General features: G+C 44.2%; 1 protein-coding gene across 2 annotated transcripts in view; it reads right to left on the minus strand.

Moving 5' to 3' along the window:
* The window catches only part of ENOX1 (ecto-NOX disulfide-thiol exchanger 1), a 662,416-nt gene that overhangs the window by 69,641 nt on the left and 573,820 nt on the right, over nucleotides 1–18,955 (minus strand). For both annotated transcript variants that reach the window (XM_040267197.1, XM_040267198.1), the window contains 2 exons: nucleotides 5,038–5,145; nucleotides 1,120–1,176 (listed from right to left, as the gene is read on the minus strand). In XM_040267197.1, the coding sequence (XP_040123131.1) occupies nucleotides 1,120–1,176; nucleotides 5,038–5,145 (165 nt within the window). The remainder of the gene's footprint in view (nucleotides 1–1,119; nucleotides 1,177–5,037; nucleotides 5,146–18,955) is intronic.

Consider the following 18,955-nt stretch of genomic DNA (forward strand, 5'->3'; position numbering starts at 1 on the left):
ACCACATGTCATCACATCCACCTCACCTTCCTGTCCATGTGTCTCATCTTGTGTGTTGCCTGCCCACGTGTTCCTTAGCTCATCAGTCTTTTGTTGTAGCTTTTTGAGGGCAGATGGCAAGCCTTATATTTCTTTGTAACCACCCTTCCTGCACTGAGCAGAGCCCCACGCACACAGTAGGTTCTCATAAGCATCATATGTCAAACATCTGTTTGGCAGTAACAAGTTATCAAGAGGGATTCTTTGGTACTCCGAATGTCAGGCTCTCTGCTGTGTATAATTAAAACAAGAGTGAACACGAGACGTGTAATTTCTCCCAGCTCCAGCTTAATCAGGCATTCATTACCATGTCTGACTCTGTGTTACGTGAAAAGAACTGCTCAGTAAGCATGTTCTGTGATGAGGCCAGTCAGATACAGACAGACATCAAAGAGATTTCAGAGAAGGCACAAACAAAATCATCAAACATGTGGAGAGACAATGATCTACACGGTGTACTGTTTCATCTGAGACTAAAGAACTTACAAGGTAAAGAGAGTACTTGACTAATAGGGAGAAGAAGCTGGGTGCCAAGTGGGATCGGGTACCATTAGCCTCTCTCAAGAGTAAGGATGCACCATGTTACTGATCTGGGTCAGAGACAGAGGGAGGTACACATTTAGGGGTTTTTCTGGGAGAAGGAGTTTGCTTTGAACCCTCTTCAGCACAGCAAACATTTCACTCTGATGGCTATCACAATCATTTCACTACCATCTTCACTGCCAAGCAAACCTAACAGACACACATGCAATTCACAACTTATTATCCTGCTGGGTCTCATTCCATTTCCCATCCCAACACCACATCAGTTTACAGCTTTGAAGACATAAAGGGCTCGAATGAATTCATTGAGATTGGAACTTTTACGACAGAGATTAGCTCAAGTACTTCTACGCTGACATTTGGTAACCTACGCTAATAGTACCTACCCTATTTTATTGCCAAACCACGCATTTGGTCATCTTGATAAGCTACTGAGAGGTAGGCTTTCTGACTTCCTTTGTGTTAAAAAGTGCCACCTTCTCATGAGCATTGAATCAACCAAGCACGAAAAGCAAATATCAGATTCGGGGTACCTACATTTGTGTCCTCGTGGCTGTGGCCATTGGTCTCGACCAACTCCTTGGTACCCTTCAACTGCAGGTTTAAAGAAAAAAAGAAACAAAACAAAAACCCAAATGAATAAGCAAGTATATCTATTAAGTGCATATCATCCTGTTAACCCTGATTTATCTGAAGCTACAGTTCAGAAAACTTCCAACAAGAAAAAAAACAGAAGGAGCACGTAATTCTAACGAATTTACTGAAACCAGTTTGAGGCCAATATTTTATGAAACTTGATGGCTGGCAAAAAAAATAAATGGGCCTTGGCCATTCTTTTTAAATAATAAGATTAGAAAGCAGTTTCATAGGCATAAAATGTATAAAATTGGTTCTTAAGAATAATAAATGATTTCATTTCCTCGTTGTATTGCTATTAATTTAAACCCTGCAGTGTTTGCAAGTTGCCGCCAGCTAAATGATGTTATACTAATGATTATTCGAGAGTGATGTATTTTCACTTGCTTTAATGCGCTGCAGCGCTACTGTACGCGTCCTCCTAGGGAACCTATTCGAATGACTGACGTGGTTTCTGGAGGCCTACAGGAAGATGTTCTGCTGCTTTTTTGGAAAGGAAGAAATGGGACTTCATCTCCTTGGTCACCGAGGCATCAGAAGAAAAGCGGAGATTTTTAACAGTGCACATCTGAAAATGCCCTTCTCTCCATTCTCTCTCAGAAGGCTTAGGAGTAATCAGTTATCAGGAGATTTTCCAGAAACCTTTAATTGGCATTTTTATTCCAGCCTGACTTGAAGCAAACACATGGAGACAGAGAACAAGGGCAAAGGTAAGCAGCCTTGAAGCTGTTTGCTGGTATTTCTTCCTGGCTTATTGCACTTAGGAAGCAGCATCTTCAGCACTCTCTTTTTTTAATGCCTAAAATAAAGCACTCACGGTGCGATATAAATGCTTAAAGTCTGAATGAAAATAAATGTACCACCAACATGTCTGACTCAGATGTTGGTTCTTTTGGGCTCTGTGTACGTGTCAGCAGGAAAGCTTCTTTGGTTTTTGCAAGGCGATCTCAAACTCTCAGCAAGAAAGCCACCCGCTCTCCAAGCCAAGAGCGGGGCTCTGCCAAAGCCGTGGCGACGTGAAGGGGCTGAGGAGGGGCCAGCTGACTGCGGATCTGGATCCGTGGAGCCGAAGAAGGCTCACTTCCACATCATCACGCTTGAGAAAGAGACATTCTGTCCAGGGGTCCTCAGGGTGGCAGCACGGATGTTTCCGCACACAACGAGGATGAGGGAGAGCAGGTAGCATGTGCGAAATGTGGGAAGCCAAGTGCACCTCGGCAACAGGAGGAGCAGCTGGTCAGAGGGCACGAAGGGACTTCAAAACCCCTGCTTTCTGATCTGGAAGTTTTCTTTCCATGGGCGGCCCTCACCATCTCCCTCGCTGCTCATCCCACCTTGCAACTCGTGCTTCCGGGAGTTAAGAGCAGGGCTGGCTCAGAAGAAGGTTTTGCTGTTTTATCAGCGGAAGGAACGGACTCTATTTAAAGCCCTGTCCCACCTTCACATGTTTCCCATCACAAACACACCCATCGCTCTCCTTCTGCTTAAATAAATTCCATTGTCCTGCTTAGTGTTACTTCACTGTGCCCTGTGTGTGTGCGTGTGAGATCTCACTCCCCATTTGCCTGCTCTCTGCTGTGGGATATACACGTGTCCTCCTTGAGTGGGGTGGTGGGCTGGCCTCTCTGCCCGCACCAGCCTACCCCCTGTCCCCTCTGGAGCTGCTGCTCACCTCGAGATGGAGAGGTTGGCATCATGTCTGAGGACACCTGGGCTTAAGAAGAGGGTGTCAGAAAGTGAGTGAGAGTCGCTCAGTCATGTCCAACTCTTTGTGACCTCGTGGACTGTAGCCCGCCAGGCTCCTCCATCCTTGGGATCTCCAGGCAAGAACACTGCAGTGGGTTACCATGCCCTTCTCCAGAGGATCTTCCCAACCCAGGGATTGAACCCGGGTCTTCCGCATTGCAGGTGGATTCTTTACCAGCTGAGCGACCAGGGAAGCCCATGCAGAGGTAGGTGTGTTTCTAACTGTACATGTGTGTGTGGGTGGGTGGGTGGTGGCTATACGGGGACAGAAGGAACATGTCCACTGCCTGCTCTCGTCTCTAAAATGACAAATGGGGGCACCAGCCGAGGGGCTCCTGGGAAAACAGCAACCGACGGGCCCTCTTAGACTTATGTATTCTTGGGGCCTTTGCTTGAAAAAGAGCCATCCCATTAGCACAGCAGATTTTAAAATGCTTCCTCTCCAGTCATACTTCCTAGGTCTTCAATGATTTTAGTTGTTCTGAATCTCTTTCACATTACCCATTTATCTTTTTCTTTTTTAAGGAATGGAGAATGAAGTGTGATGCTTCACCAAAGCTTATGTGTGCTCACTGCTCTTTAAAAACGCGTGTCATGACAAGGATGTAGCAATGTGATCTGCAAAACTTAGCGTCTATTTTTATGACTGGGGTTTGGACTTCAAATCAACATAAAGGACTGGAGTCCTTTAGAGGAAGAGGAATTCACCCCTCCTCATCCCAGTAAATCAAAGAGACAGAGAGAGAAAACACAAAACAACAAAGCTCAGGGACATGTATGTTTGATCAGGTGCAAATCTGGACCAAATTTGCTCCAATTTGTTGGAAGCTTTTTCATAATGCAAAGGAAGAAAGAACAGAACAGAAGAAAGACTGCAGGTCTCTTAGACAGCAGGTCACTGTGAATTTAGTCATCAGGATTTCCCGGTTCAATCTAACTTCTCCAAAACCACACACAGTCAGACTCAGTCTATGCTACTGAATCTGTCTTAATCACATAAAGATAATGATTAGTTTAAGAAAGGATTTTCCTCCAACGCTAAAAAAGCTTATAAACTATCCAATACCTTCAAGGTTCTCTCACAATTCACTGATACTTTTAGAAAAAAGTGACTGAAAATATATTTTCTTGATTTCAAACCATTAAAAAATCATTTGTACAGTGACTGAGCCACAGTGGACTAGGGTCATACTTCCCCAACTTCATAGTTTTTCTTTTTTTAATCACTTTTGAAGTGATTTATGTTGTACAAAGGACCTCCTCATATATCATGGTAAGTGAAAATTTTAAAGCAATCTAAATTTGACTACCCCCAAAGGGTTGGGGGCTACTACATGTGATTTTTTTCCCCTTCCATTTGCCATTCATTACTTCATGGGCAGCCTGTGAAGGCCAGAAATAGGAAAGTATTTCAGGAACTTGCCTGGCTTCTCCTGTGTAGATAACGGGGCTTAGATTTCACTCAGCTGCCAGGCAATCCATCTTACCCCGCTGTAAGACAATACTTTCAAATCCACTTATCAATGTCAGGCCACACTTTAGTATCAGAGAAAGCCAGGATGAAATGATCAGATTTACAAACTTCGTATAAAAGGTCTGTTGCTCACCCTGGCTAGATAAGTGCCCTGATGCACAGGGGAGAGTTTTGTGGGTTTTTTTTTTTTTTTTAAAGTTGCTATGAATCAGTCTTTTTTATTCAGATGTCTGCAGGAGGACCATGGGCTATGCTAAACTCATTTTCCTCATGATAAGATTTAAGATGAAACTAGCTGCTTGCTCTGAAATTTATCTGCATCGCCAATGTTTTAAAAATTAATCAAAATTCATTTGTCTTCTGGAAGAAAGTTTCACAGATCGCTGGAAGGCTTGAATGGCCTAAGAGGTACCAAAGTGAGAACAGAGATGCTGGAGATAAGATTAAAAATCCCACGCAGCAAAGCTGGGAGGTTGGGATGGTCCAGGCTAATCCTACTGCAGATTAACTTCATCCACCGCTTGCGCATGCGTCAAACACAGGGAAGCGCGTGTCTGTGTTTGAACTGATTCGGGGTCGGAGCTGTGGCTTTCACTTACTTGTTCCTGGAGGACTTTGAGTAATGCTTGCGTGTGTGACTGCTCTTCCTTTGCTTGCTCCAGTTCTGACTTTTTGTTGTTCAACTCCTCCTGGATGGTCAGCAATTGCTGTGAAATTAAAGGATGTTTACGATAAGATAGCAGGCCAACTGGAATATTGTAAGATAATCAGAACATCCATTCCAAAACACACGAAAAAAATTTTGTACACGCCTCAAAGTGTAATCTGGACTTCAGCTGACTTTTTAAAATGTGCATTTCACATAGGGTAATGAGCATGCGGTTCAGGCCACAGCCTCAGGCTGCTGGTGACGCTGATGCACAACGTTTGTGCCAGTGTCTGGGAGGGCACCTTTGTTTCTCTTTGAACAGATGCACATTTATAAAAATAATGCATGTTAGGTAGGAAGTTAGGCATGAGCAACCAGGGGTGCCCTGGCTGGAAAGGATGCAAGCTGATCTCTAAACCCCATCCTAGAGGCACCCAGGAGAGCTCACAGACATGCTACAAAATAACCAGGGAGACTTTTCCACCTCCTGAACCTGTGTCCTAGCACACAGGGGATACAAACTAACCACAGGGGCCTCCTCTAGTAACCTTAGGCAGCCAGGAGCCCATTAAGGGTTCATGAATATTCTACACATATATGCATCTGATTGTAACAGACTCAATTATGAGATGACATACACGACAGAACCTGCTGTTATATAACTTGCGATTGTCAGCCGTGAGCCTATGCCTATTTGCATTCCCTTCCATTGACTGGTGGTGGGTACAAGCCCTGTTTTGGACAGGGCACAACCAAAGGAGGAGACAGGAAGTATAAAAAGAGGGAAGACAGGAGGTATTGGGAGAGGAATATGACTCCTTTACGGTTGGCCTGCTGCCGTGTCTTGGGGACTATCTCTCTAATAAAAGATCTGTTTCCTTGAGCTGTAACTTGTCTGTTGTTTTAAACCCTTTAGTCCATTGTTCCAAATGTTTGTTGCGACAAGAACCAAGGAAGCAAAATAAACCAACCTGACATGCAGAATCATGGTAAGAAACGAGAACATTGATAACTGAAGAGATTACATTAAAAAAAAAAAACCACTGAAAATAATTAGTCCATGCCCAAGGTTACATCAGTTTACAATGGACCCTACAGCTAGCTTTAGAGTAGCTCTGTAAAGCCGCTTCGCCAGGTGGCTGGGACCACAAACAAGACTTTTACTTTCTCTGTTATGACGGTGATGTTTTATTAGATCAGCAGGACTCAGGTCCAAACTGCAATCAATATATCAGCTGAGAAAACTGCTGATATAAGCTGTCAAAACACTCAGCTATGGCCTGCACTGCTATTTGGAAGCAGGGCACGGAAGGCATTGCTGGAAGCTTGAGCGGTCCTTGCCCCCATCAACTGTAACTCACGCAGAGGCTCACCTGGCCTGCCAGGAGGATGGGGCTGCCCAGCGCTAATTCTCTGTAAAGCGGTTCTCTGTTAATATAGACACAGGCTGGAGAACACATTCAAGAGCTTCCAAACAGGCCCTGGAGACAGTGTGTCTATTCAGAACTTCTTGACAACAGAGGGCTAGTTTGCAAAGACAAATGTGGGTTTCTTCTGCTCCGGCACAAAACAAGTGGTGCCCTACTGACAAGGAAATGTCAGTGTGTAGTCATCTCCACTCCAAGGCTGCTGTTTCTGGGGCTTAACAAGCTGGCTGTAGAGCTGCCTGGCCAGTTCTGAACTACCAAGGCTGGAATAAACACTGGCACTAGATTCCTGGGGCTCAAATCTACCAACTGGAAGGATTAAATCAAATCTTCAAATCTGCTAGTTTAGGGGGTATGCTGAAGACAGGAAGCGCTCAGAAAAACACACTGTGTCTTAACCCCTGGGCTTGCTTGTCCTGGCCCCTCATCTGGTGCAGGATATAGATTTAAACATAAACAGGGATTTCCCTGCAGTTTTGAAAACACTCAGGGCTTCTTAGTTCACCACCTGCCCCTATCATACATTGCCCATATGAGGCAATACACAGCCCACACAGGCTCCCTTTAGACCTTATGTGGTTTAATTGTGCACCAATTGATTACAGTGCAGAAACCAGGGGGCCGTATTGTACTTTGGCACCATGACAAGTAATGAAAATGACCCTTTCCAAATGGTGGGGAATGATCCTGTTTCCTTATTCTCATTCATGACCAGCCCCAGAATGGTTCTGAAGGGATCTGGTGCTCTGACTTCCACGATGCTGAGTGGATTTTTTGTGTCATTAGACAATTTCGAATCCAATCCTGAAGACTCCTTTAAAAATGAGCCGAATGGAGGCAGGGAATTATCTTCAACAGCTCCTGTTCACTCACTGCTGTAAGTGAAGTAGCATAATTTAGAAACAACTGATGTCTGGCAGCAGGGGGCTGGCCACGCTAAGGACGGTGCCCCTGGACAATAGAAAGCCAGGCAGCCATTAAAAATGAAGTTACACAAGTGTCTCTGGACACAGAAGGAACTCATAATATACCGTTCCCTGCATGAGGGCTTCATTGAATTTTGCAAAACAAAAAAGCATCTGGATACTCTCTGTAGGTGAGTAGGTTCATGGATCTTTCTGTTAGTCTGGCTTATAATTTTCTGGTAAGTCTGGTAAGGAGCAGACACTGCTTTAGTAATAAGAAAAAAAAAAAGCAAATGAACTTAATTAAGGTTGAGGAAACGACAAAGAGGAAAACTACTTGGACACAACTCTCAGGTGTCATTACCAACATTGTGAATAAATCAGAGGGGAGGCGAGAACTCTAGTGGAGTCTGCCATGTCACCCACACGTTACAACACTGCTTCATTCAAAACATGACTGTGTGTGCAAGTACGCACGCGCACGCGCACACACACACACTCCCTTCCCTGGACCTCACTTCCCAGGTTAGCATCTACCTTATCTCACTCTTCCGTGGGATCATGGAATTAAATTAAATTTTGAATTTAAACTGTAATTCCAATTTAATTTTTTAAATCAAACAGTGTGATTCCAAGGAATCATCTGCATTTCCTTCTCTTCTCATATGCAGGAAACCGTTTTTAATTTCTTTTTTATTTGAATGTGTTTTTCCAAAACATATACTGTGGTCTTGTGGGTATGCAATTGCATGTAAGTGGCTGTGCCATGTTTCTTGTTTACTATGTCTTTTCCTAAGCACTATTCTTTTAAGATAACCACGTTGATATGTATATATCTCTAACTACTGCCTCTGGTGGCTGCGTAATAATCTACGGGGTATGTCCACCCAGGTATACCTATTCCGCTCTCCCAGTGAAGCCCCACTCAGATTACCCCCATTTCTTGCCCCCTGTCAGGGCTACGGTGGGAGATGCTGGTGCTTGTTCCTCTGGACCAGTGGGAGACTTTCCCTGGTGTGTGTCCAGCAGTGGATCTGCTGGTTCACAGGACGTGCTTGAGGATTTCACTGCCAAAGCGGCTACACAGAATGGCTGTACAGTCTCCCGCTCACCAGTGCTGGATGAGTTACTGTGCCCACACTTTACACTACCTAGCCTTCTAACATCTGTCAGTCTAATAATATCAAGATTCTTCATCTTTTAAAATCATCTCATACTTTCTCTGATCCCCTGTGATTTTAGGCTTTACTTCCACATGTATAATCTGGGTTTAGAAAAGGCAGAGAAACCAGGGATCAAACTGCCAACATCCACTGGATCATAGAAAAAGCAAGAGAATTCCAGAAAAACATCTACTTTTGCTTCATTGACTATGCAAAAGTCTCTGCATGGATCACAACTGTGGAAAAATTTTAAAAGAGATGGAAGTATCAGACCACCTTATCTGTCTCCTCAGAAACCTGTATGAGGGTCAAGAAGCAAGACTTAGAATCAGACATGGAACAATGGACTGCTTCAAAACCAGAAAAGGAGTATGACAAGGCTGTATATTGTCACCCTGTTTATTTAACTTACATGCAGAGTATATCATGCAAAATGCTGCACTGGATGAATCTCAAGCTGGAATCAGGACTGCTGGAGAAATATCAACAACCTCAGATATGCAGATGATACCATTCTAATGGCAGAAAGTGAAGACAAACTAAAGAGCCTCTTGATGAAGGTGAAAGAGGAGAATGAAAAAGCTGGCTTAAAACTCAACATTCAAAAAACTAAGATCATGACATCTGGTCCCATCAGTACATGGCAAACAGAAGGGGAAAAAGTAGAAACAGCGACAGATTTTATTTTCTTGGGCTCCAAAACCATTGCAGATGGTGACTGCAGCCATGAAATTAAAAGATGCTTGCTCCTTCGAAGGAAAGCTATGGCAAACCTAGACAGCATATTAAAAAGCAGAGACATCACTTTGCTGACAAAGATCCATATAGCCAAAGCTATGGTTTTTCCAGTAGTCATGTATGGATATGACAGTTGGACCATACAGAAGGCTGAAGAATTGATGGACCATAAAGATGGATATGACAGTTGATAGATATAAAGTTCTGAAGAATTGATGCTTTTGAAGTGTGGTGCTGGAGAAGACTCTTGAAAGTCCCTTGGACTGCAAGGAGATCCAACCAGTCAATTCCAAAGGAAATCAACCCTTAGTATTCACTGAAGTTCTAATACTTTGGCCACCTGATCTGAAGAGCCGACTCACTGGAAAAGACCCTGATGCTGGGGGGAAGATAGAGAGCAAAAGGAGAAGAGGGTGGCAGAGGATGAGGTGATTAGATAGCATCACTGACTCAGTGGACATAAATCTCCGGGGTAAAGGACAGGGAAGCCTGGTATGCTGCAGTCCATGGGGTCTCAAAGAGTTAGACACGACTTACTGATTGAACACACACACTCACAGTGTGTATACATCAATGCTAGCCTCTAAGTTTGCCCCAGCCTCCCCTCCCCCGCCTAGGACCACATGTCTGTTCTCTACGGCTGCGTCTCTATTCCTGCCACACAAAGAGGTTCATCTGTACCATTCTTCATAAAAAGCAGAGATGTTACTTTACCGACAAAGGTCCATCTAGTCAAAGCTATGGTTTTTCCAGTGGTCATGTATGGATGTGAGAGTTGGACCATAAAGAAAGCTGAGCACCAAAGAATTGATGCTTTTGAACTGTGGTGTTGGAGAAGACTCTTGAGAGTCCTGTGGACTGCAAGGAGATCCAACCAGTCCATCCTAAAGGAAATCAGTCCTGAATATTCATTGGAAAGACTGAAACTGAAGCTGAAACTCCAATACTTTGACCACTTGATGGGAAGAACTACTCATTTGAAAAGACCCTGATGCTGGGAAAGTTTGAAGGCTGGAGGAGAAGGGGACGACAGAGGATGAGATGGTGGATGGCATCACTGATTCGATGCACACGAGTTCGTGTAGGCTCTGGGAGTTGGTGATGGACTGGGAAGACTGGAGTGCTGCAGGCAATGGGGTAGCATAGAGTTGGGCAAAACTGAATGACTGGACTGAACTGCACCATTTTTGCGGATTCCATATATGTGCAGTAATATACGATATTTTCTTTCTTCTGACTTAATTCATTCTGTATGACAGACTCTAGGTTCATCCACATCACTACAAATGGCCCAATTTTGTTCCTTTTCATGACCGAATAGTATTCCATTGTATATATGTACCACATCTTCATCCGATCATCTGGTGATGGACACTGAGGTTACTTCCATGTCCTGGCTATTGTAAACAGTGTTGCAATGAACACTTAAGTCAACTTAAAGAATGCTTTTAGGCTACAATCAAATCACTTGATGACTTATAATGTAGAAAAGAGCTACCCCCTCTAGGCAGACAGGGCCCCTCACTAAGGCACATGGGTGGGCAGTGGAGCAGGGGCTTATTCTCATTCCCATTTACCCATCTGGCCTGCTGTCCTGTTCAGGGCAAAGCCTGCACAACTGTTTGCAGTAGTTTGGGGTTCTTCCTCAGTAACAACCCCCTCCAATCATCCAAGCAAAGTTAGTTTTCTTTCATCTTCCCAAAGCACTTTTATATGACATATTACAGTTCATAGGAATCTCCCCAGCTAGACTACATCCACCAAGGGTAGAGGCCATAACTGGGTTGCCTCTAACATATAGTAGGTGCTGAATGAATGAATGAATGAGTAAAGAGGTAAGTGAATATTTGCTCTGGTTCCCCCAATTCTATGAGATTAAGCCATAATCTAGCAAAAAAACAAAACAAAGGAAACCCCGCCCCCCCTCCACACACACCAAACTAAAACAAGTTCAGTAACAAAAACTATTTGATCTATCACTGGGTAACTTATTGTTCCAGACATATGGGTATATGAAAGCTTCAGAGGAAAACGGCAGTTCCACTAAAGGCATTCTGATTCATTACTCTGGAAGTAATAGATACTGTCCTTAAGCTATAGGGGAATATTTCTTGAAAGTCTAAAGAAGCCCAATCAGTGAATTTATAATTATGTAATTTCTTCCCCATGTCCCACTGAAAAGCAAACAAATAAACCAAAACCGCCACTAGGTAAAACAAAATCAACACACCCCTAGACTACTGTCTGCATTCTTTCAAACTGTTTCTTTTGTTTACAAAACATCAATTCATGAACCTAATATTTATGTATTCAAAACAGGGGTAATTCAGAACTGCCATTCCTTATTTGACTAGATGCCCTATAAAAACAATGAGATAGTCTGCAACTAGATCATTTAAGTCAGGCTTTCTGGTCTTTTTTCTCTTGAAATTTATGAAACTGTATAATGTTCTTTCCGGTTTGAATTTTTAAGTACCAAAGTGCCTTACAGAAGTTCACAGGCAGCAAGAACTTAATCAGAAGAGCCTTTCGGTTGGACTGGCTGACTGCAGCATAATTTTAATTTAACGCTGGAGAGTATGGCATTAAACAGATGCACTATTACATTTTTTGGTGGTTACAACTGACTCTGTTCCAATTAGACAATTATCCATATGCCAATCAAGTGCAAACACTTGGGCGGACAATAACAGGTAAATAAATGCAGTACCTGACACGTCTTGATGTTTCCAGGCCACTGATTTAATAGGATCATTTGTAAAGCTCTTTGGGGATGTAGACTTCGGTGTGTAATGGGTCTTTCTCTCTGACAAATTCAAAGTGCATTACAAATGTTATTTGGAGCCCCAGAATAAGTGAGGTCACATTTCCATTTTTATAGATGGGCGAATCATGGGTGCCCAGAGGTTAAGTCATGGACCTGAAGCCATGGCCTCTCACAAAGATCTACCGCTTGCCCAACTCAATTTCCCTGCTTCAAACTGCACTTTCTACCCTGGTAACCACATCAAACCCTCAATATGAGAGGGAAATGAGGACACACCAGGTTCGAAACCCTCCAAGCAAGGACTTCCACCTAGGCATTCACCATTTTCCACTTACAGAGTGAGGCTGTTTTTGTACCTCATGGGACATGCCTTTTATGTATCCTTTGTGAGCAGTATGGTGAATTTCACTTTCCTTTAAAAACTGTAACTCTCTCCTTGTCATTTTTGCTTACGTTTTATACTTTTGTCACTAAAGTGAAGTCTGTATAACTAAAAGATAGTATAAAGTTCGATCCCATGAAAATCATGGACTATGGAGCAAATCCACAGTAGGAAGTACACCAGCAACGTCTGATGATGAGCTGCTGTTTCTTGAGTCACTCAGTGGTGTCTGACATTTTGCGACCCCATGGGCTTGCAGCACGCCAGGCTCCCCTGTCCTTCTCTATCTCCTGGAGTTTGCTCAGACTCACGTCCATTGAGTCGACGATGCCATCCAATCATCTTATCCTCTGTCCGCCGCTTCTCCTCCCGCCCTCAATCGTTCCCAGCGTCGGGGTCTTTTCCAATGAGTTGAATGATAAGCGGACGCTCACAGAACTGTGATACCTCAGGAGTCTTTGGGAGGAGCGGTGAGCTGCTGAGGCGTGGAGGTGGTGGTTGGCGTGAAACTGACAGGTTCCCTAAATGGACACTGACTTTGTGCCTTTCGTGGTGGTGGTGGAGCACTTTCTAAATTTACACTGGTGGCAAGTCACATGGACTTATGCCACGAGGTAGATACACACTGAGAGTGACCGCCAACCACACACTCAGGGCTCTGCCTGAAGGCAGACACAGCTAACAGTATTCCTGACAAAGGAGAGAAACCCCGCTCGGGGAAGGACAGTCAGTTACCACCTGGCACCTACAACATTCACTTTCCTCCTTGGGAGGAGGAAAATACAGAAAAGATGGAATTGAACTAGCTTGAATTTTGGGGGTCACGTGAGAGGCTAAGACTACTCAAAATTTATTCTAGTTTAAAATGTCACTGGCTTTGGACTTCCCTGGTGGTACAGTGGGTGACAATCTGCCTGCCCAGGCGGGGGACATGGGCTCAGTCCCTGGTCTGGGAAGATCACACTTGCCACGGAGCAGCCAAGCCTGGGCACCACAACTAGTGACCCGCATACCTGAGAGCCTGGGCTCCACAACAAGAGAAGCCTCTGCAATGAGAAGCCTGCACACCACGAAAAAGGGCAGTCCCTGCTAGCTGCAGCTAGAGAAAGCCTCGGCAGCCTCAAAGACCCAGAACAGTCAAAAATAAATAAATAAATAAATTAAAAAAATGTCATCTGCTTCTCCCTGCGGATGAAAGTGCACTTCAATTTACCTTAAGACCCGAGGGTCCACCCGGGCATCTCCCTCTCCACCTCTAGCTCGGTGACCCCTGGGGGAGAAACGTCTCTCGGAGAGAGCCCCACCATTCAGATGACTGATAACAGGACTACCGGATCATAGAAATGAAATTGTGCTCCGAGCCTAATATCCTATTACACCAGGCTATACATATTTAATTCCTTGGATCTTTCCTCATAAATCAGTTCCTTCAGGCCCTTAATCTCGTCAATATCTTTTCTGATATTGAATTTTAAATGCCACTCTCATTGCTAGGCAGAAAGGCAATCTCTTGCTCGTGATGGGATCAGGTTTCATTTACAACTGAGAGATGCTTGGAGTCTGGTGCTGTTCCCTGACCCCGCTGTCACAAATCCTGATGTCGGCCAGAGCCAAACAGCCCAAGGGCAGGTCTGACCGGGCTGGTCCTCCGAGAGGTCAAGACCAGGAACCCTGGGGTCATGTCTAGGGGTGCTCTGGGACAGCTCTGGGAGACTGGGGAGAAGGCAGAAGAAGTGTTTTGGGGGGTGTGGATCCTTGGGGGGGGGTCCTGTGAAACATGGGCACCCTGCCACCCACCCAGGGCAAGTGTGCTATGATGGAGGTCCGCTTCTCTGAATGTATGCATCTGACCCAGGACACACACAGCATGCATACATCAGAGTAAGATCTCAGGAAGTGGGTGAAGGGAAGGAGAGGCTTGCAGATTCTTTGGAGGGGAAGTGTGCAACCCAGAGGGCAAGGGTTTGGAGCGGGAATATTTCCAGGTTCCCCGGGGCTGGTCCCTAACACTGGCACCTCCCTGGTTGCAAGGAAAGGAAAACAAATCCATGAATTCTGTGAGCTGTGCAAAATTTCCAGACGGGAGCACGAACGACGAATGTTAGGACTTCAGGAGTGTGGGAAACACAGGCGACTGCTGAGATGGGGATTTGGGGGCCTACGTATGCAGGCAGTGGTAGGGTTCCCACAGCGGGGCTCTAGGCGCTGTTGGACTTGGTACAGGAAATGAGTGCAACTGCACAAAACTGAACAAAAATTAAACTATCCAAAGGTCCATCTATTGACTATCAATGCACCAGCAATTCGAACAAAATTGGACAAAACACTCCATCCTGATAAAAATCCTTTGTTGACCTAAAACCTAAACAGTTGCTGCCTTTACTGTTAAGATTCAATACATATGTAAGCTTCAAATGAGTACTGCTCCATCTCTTACCCTTTAATAAACATACTTTATGTAGAAACTAATTTGGAAAATGTTGCTGTCACAGTCTGCTCCCCGCCAACCTTCCCCTACCCCCACAGACTCACACAGGACTCAGCTAAGCCTGATTTGGGGGTTTAAAAGCACTTGAGCTCATCTAAGACACACTGTCCCCAACCCCTGCAGCACTACACACATTCCTAGATTTCTACAGCAGGTTGGAAATAAACAGTGAGAACACAGGTGTTGCAAAGACTAACAACTAGAACTGAGTTACTTTACTTCATTTCACAAGACCCCTTAAAGAAATTTTATGTCAAAAATTAGATACAGTGAAATGTGGTGAGCACCACGAACCATTTCTTGTTGAGTGCAGAATTGATTTTTTATGTGAAATATTTTTACTGAATTTTCATATTTTACAAGCTGATATAAATTCGTTCAAAATTGTTAACTGTTTGCCTTAAAACTAAAGGACAAATCAAGAAAATGTTACATCAGTGGCACTAACAGTAGTTGTCTAGACTGTACCCTTTGCATTTGGTTTTGTTAAGATTCACAGTGGGAGGAGACGGGGGTGACAGAGGATGAGATGGTTGGATGGCATCATCGACTTGAGGGACATGAGTCTGAGTAAACTCTGGGAGATAGTGAAGCATAGGGAAGGCCTGGTTTGCTACAGTCCACGAGTCTGCAAAGAGTCATGACTGGGCAACTGAACAACAACAAACATTCAAAGATCCACGTATTTACTGGCCAATTACATACTGTAATATATTCCGTTCAGTTCAGTCACTCAGTTTCTGACTCTTTGCGAGCCCATGAACTGCAGCACACCAGGCCTCCCTATCCATCACCAACTCCTGGAGTTTACCCAAACTCATGTCCATTGAGTTGGTGATGCCATCCAACCATCTCATCCTCTGTCGCCCCCTTCTTCTCCTACCCTCAATCTTTCCCAGCATCAGGGTCTTTTCCAATGAGTCAGCTCTTCACATCAGGTGGCCAAAGTATTGGAGTTTCAGCTTCAGCATCAGTCCCTCCAATGAATATTCAGGACTGATTTCCTTTAGGATGGACTGGTTGGATCTCCTTGCAGTCCAAGGGACTCTCAAGAGTCTTCTCCAACACCACAGTTCAAAAGCATCAATTCTTCAGTGCTCAGCTTTCTTTATAGAGACATACTGTAATATGTTAACTATAATCAAAATATCAAAGTTCAAACTGCTAAGTGAGCTAAAAAAAGATTTAATAGATAGTTGTGATTTTTCTCCCTTTTCATTATACTATTTTATTAAAATTCTGTAGGCATAATATATGTGGAATTCAATATCAGAAAAATTTCACTGTATTTCTTTCTTGGCCATTATTATTACTTATTTCATTTCATGATTATTACTGAAAATAAGCCTGTCACATAGAGGTGGAGGATGTTTAAAATCGGATCTTCTCTGACTGTCAAGTTACACCAAGCACACCGCTGGCAGGCAGCCCACTGTCTGGGCAGGAGAGGAGATCATGACCTTGGGGTGGAGGACTGTGTCATCAGACAGGGTTTTAGAGACCATTTCCATTACTTGGGTATCCTCTTGGGAAGGCCTTGTGTGAGAGACAAGATACTTTCTGGCATTTGTACAATCTAGCAGAGTTACTTACCATGATACATGATACCCTGATAAGGCAACATTATGAAAAGAAGTACAGCCAAGGTTTGGCAAAAAGGCCCCCCCCCCCAAAAAAAAACAAGCCCCAGATAACCATTTCAAGGTTAATATGGTTAGCTCTGTTGCTGATGTGCAGTGTGACCTTGAGCAAGCCACGTTACTGCTCTGGTCTCCTCTTTCCCTCACAACTGTCTCATGAGGAATGATGTATCATTTGCAAAGCAACACATCAATTGATGTCCTGCTTACTGGACTCATGAAGAGAACAAAAAGGGTTTGGAAGACTCTAAAATCTGTTTTCTCTTCTTCAGATGATTTTTCAATAGTGTAATTTGCAGGGTCATTTTAACCTCCTGTCTTTCACTTTCCTCACATGCTATACAAAGATGACAGTACTCGTGAGAGGGATATTATGAGACTAAAGAATATCCATTAAGTACGGGAGGCTCCTTGAATGGCAAAGGGTACACCAAGTTAAATGAAAGCGCTGTCACTATCCTCTTTGCAAAAATGGAGAGACTAAGGTCAAGTGACTTTTAACTTCCATAAGTGGGCACTCTTGGGGATTAATATTCAGAGACAAGGTCTGCTGTTCAGGCCCATCCTAGCCAGGCCAGTTGTCCTCCTTCAGCCAATTTTCAAAACACAGGGCCAGCCAACATGAATTAACACCATTCATGCAATTCCCAAGAGAAGGTGTCAACTGCTTTGCCAGAGTAGGAATACAGATCGGTGATGCTCTCTCTGTTGCCTCTGCTGGCAATTTTGCTGCAAATGATAATCCAATTTGCTGGGATTTATTTATTCTTATCAGTTTTTCTGGGGGGGGGTAATTATATAAGGTGGTCATCACCCCAGCCTCTGGGCACATGTACAGCTGTTAATGTAGAAATTTGAAATATTAACATGCTTTCCAGCCAGGTTGGCCCATTTACTTCAAACAAGCACGGAATTGCACAGCTGGGTCTTGAATCACGCCCCAAAGGCCAACAGAGATTTGTTCTTTCTCTGCAGAGTTTATAACCTAGTCATGAGCAAGCTTGTAGCTAGAAAATCCTTTTATGGATGACTTGTGACCAAAATTCTGTGGCCATCTCTGAAGGTGACTGATGCAAAGTGATCTGGGCCTCATTCAGAACAGCCCATGGAGAGCAAAGTGTGTTCGCTGTAGTATCAACAAAAGATACTACCACCATCACTGGCCACCTGGGCTGCAGTTTTAGAAATAAACATTTAAAGACAATTGGTTTTAAATTTATTTGTTATTAATTGAAGGATAATTATAGTACTGTGTTGGTTTCTGCCATACATCCACATGCTTCAGCCATAGGAATATATACGTCCCCTCCCTCTTGAGCTGCTCTTGCCAATCCCACTCCAGGTTGTCACAGAGCCCTGATTTAAGTCCCCTGAGTTATACAGCAAATTCCCACTGGCTACCTATTTTACATAAGCTAGTGTATATGTTTCCATGCTACACTCTCCAAGGAATGCCCATTTTGAATTAATGGTTAAGGGTAAGAATGCAAGTTGTGGTTTTGAGAGATTTTAGTTGAGTCCCAATTGGTGAGAAAGCTGTCATGATCTAACATGTGCTGCATATAAATGAGAGAAAACAACAGCTGAAAGTTTTATCTCTACATCAGCCGCAGATGTCTGACAAAGGATGGACATGGGTCATCACCTATGTTACTTAATTCTCAATTAATGGAAGAACTTCAGTGACGCCAACTCAATGACAACAATATTCTCAATTTTCCTTTGTTAACACAAGTTAATGTTTTTACGGCTAGGAGACTCACACATCCAGGGGCAGGGTGAGAAGTGCCCCTGAACTGACAGCTTCAGCTCTTTAGGTGGCCCTGCGACAAGGTTTGTAAATACTGGGCACATTCACCTGTCACAGAAGACGTGGGAGGCAGAGAATGTCTGCTCATCCCCCGAAGTTTCCACGTTACTTTACTACACTGGGGCTGGTCTGGAACCCCACATCAAGAGTCTCGGAGTAACTGGAACCTTTCGGAGGTCTCCAAGCTTCACTGGTTTCCGGCTCCAAGGCCACGTCCTGGGGAGATAGGTAAGAGCCTCACCAGATAAGAACAGTTTCCCTGGACTTCCCTGGTGGTCCAGTGGTTAAGAATCTGCCGGTCAGCACTGGGTACATGGGTTTGATCCCTGGTCTGGGATGATTCCACATGCCATCAGGCAATTAAGCCCATGCTCTGCAACAAGGGAAGCCACTGCAGTGAGAAGCCTGCACCACAACCAGAGAGTAGCTCCTGCTTGCCACAGCTAGCGGGCAGCAACGGAGATGCAGACATAGAGAAGAGACTAGCAGACGCGGCGGGGAGCGGGGTGGGGCAAACTGAGAGACTAGCACTGGAACATATACATTCA

Source organism: Oryx dammah, unplaced genomic scaffold (genome assembly GCF_014754425.2).
Source record: "Oryx dammah isolate SB20612 unplaced genomic scaffold, SCBI_Odam_1.1 HiC_scaffold_24, whole genome shotgun sequence".
Taxonomy (NCBI): Eukaryota; Metazoa; Chordata; class Mammalia; order Artiodactyla; family Bovidae; genus Oryx; species Oryx dammah.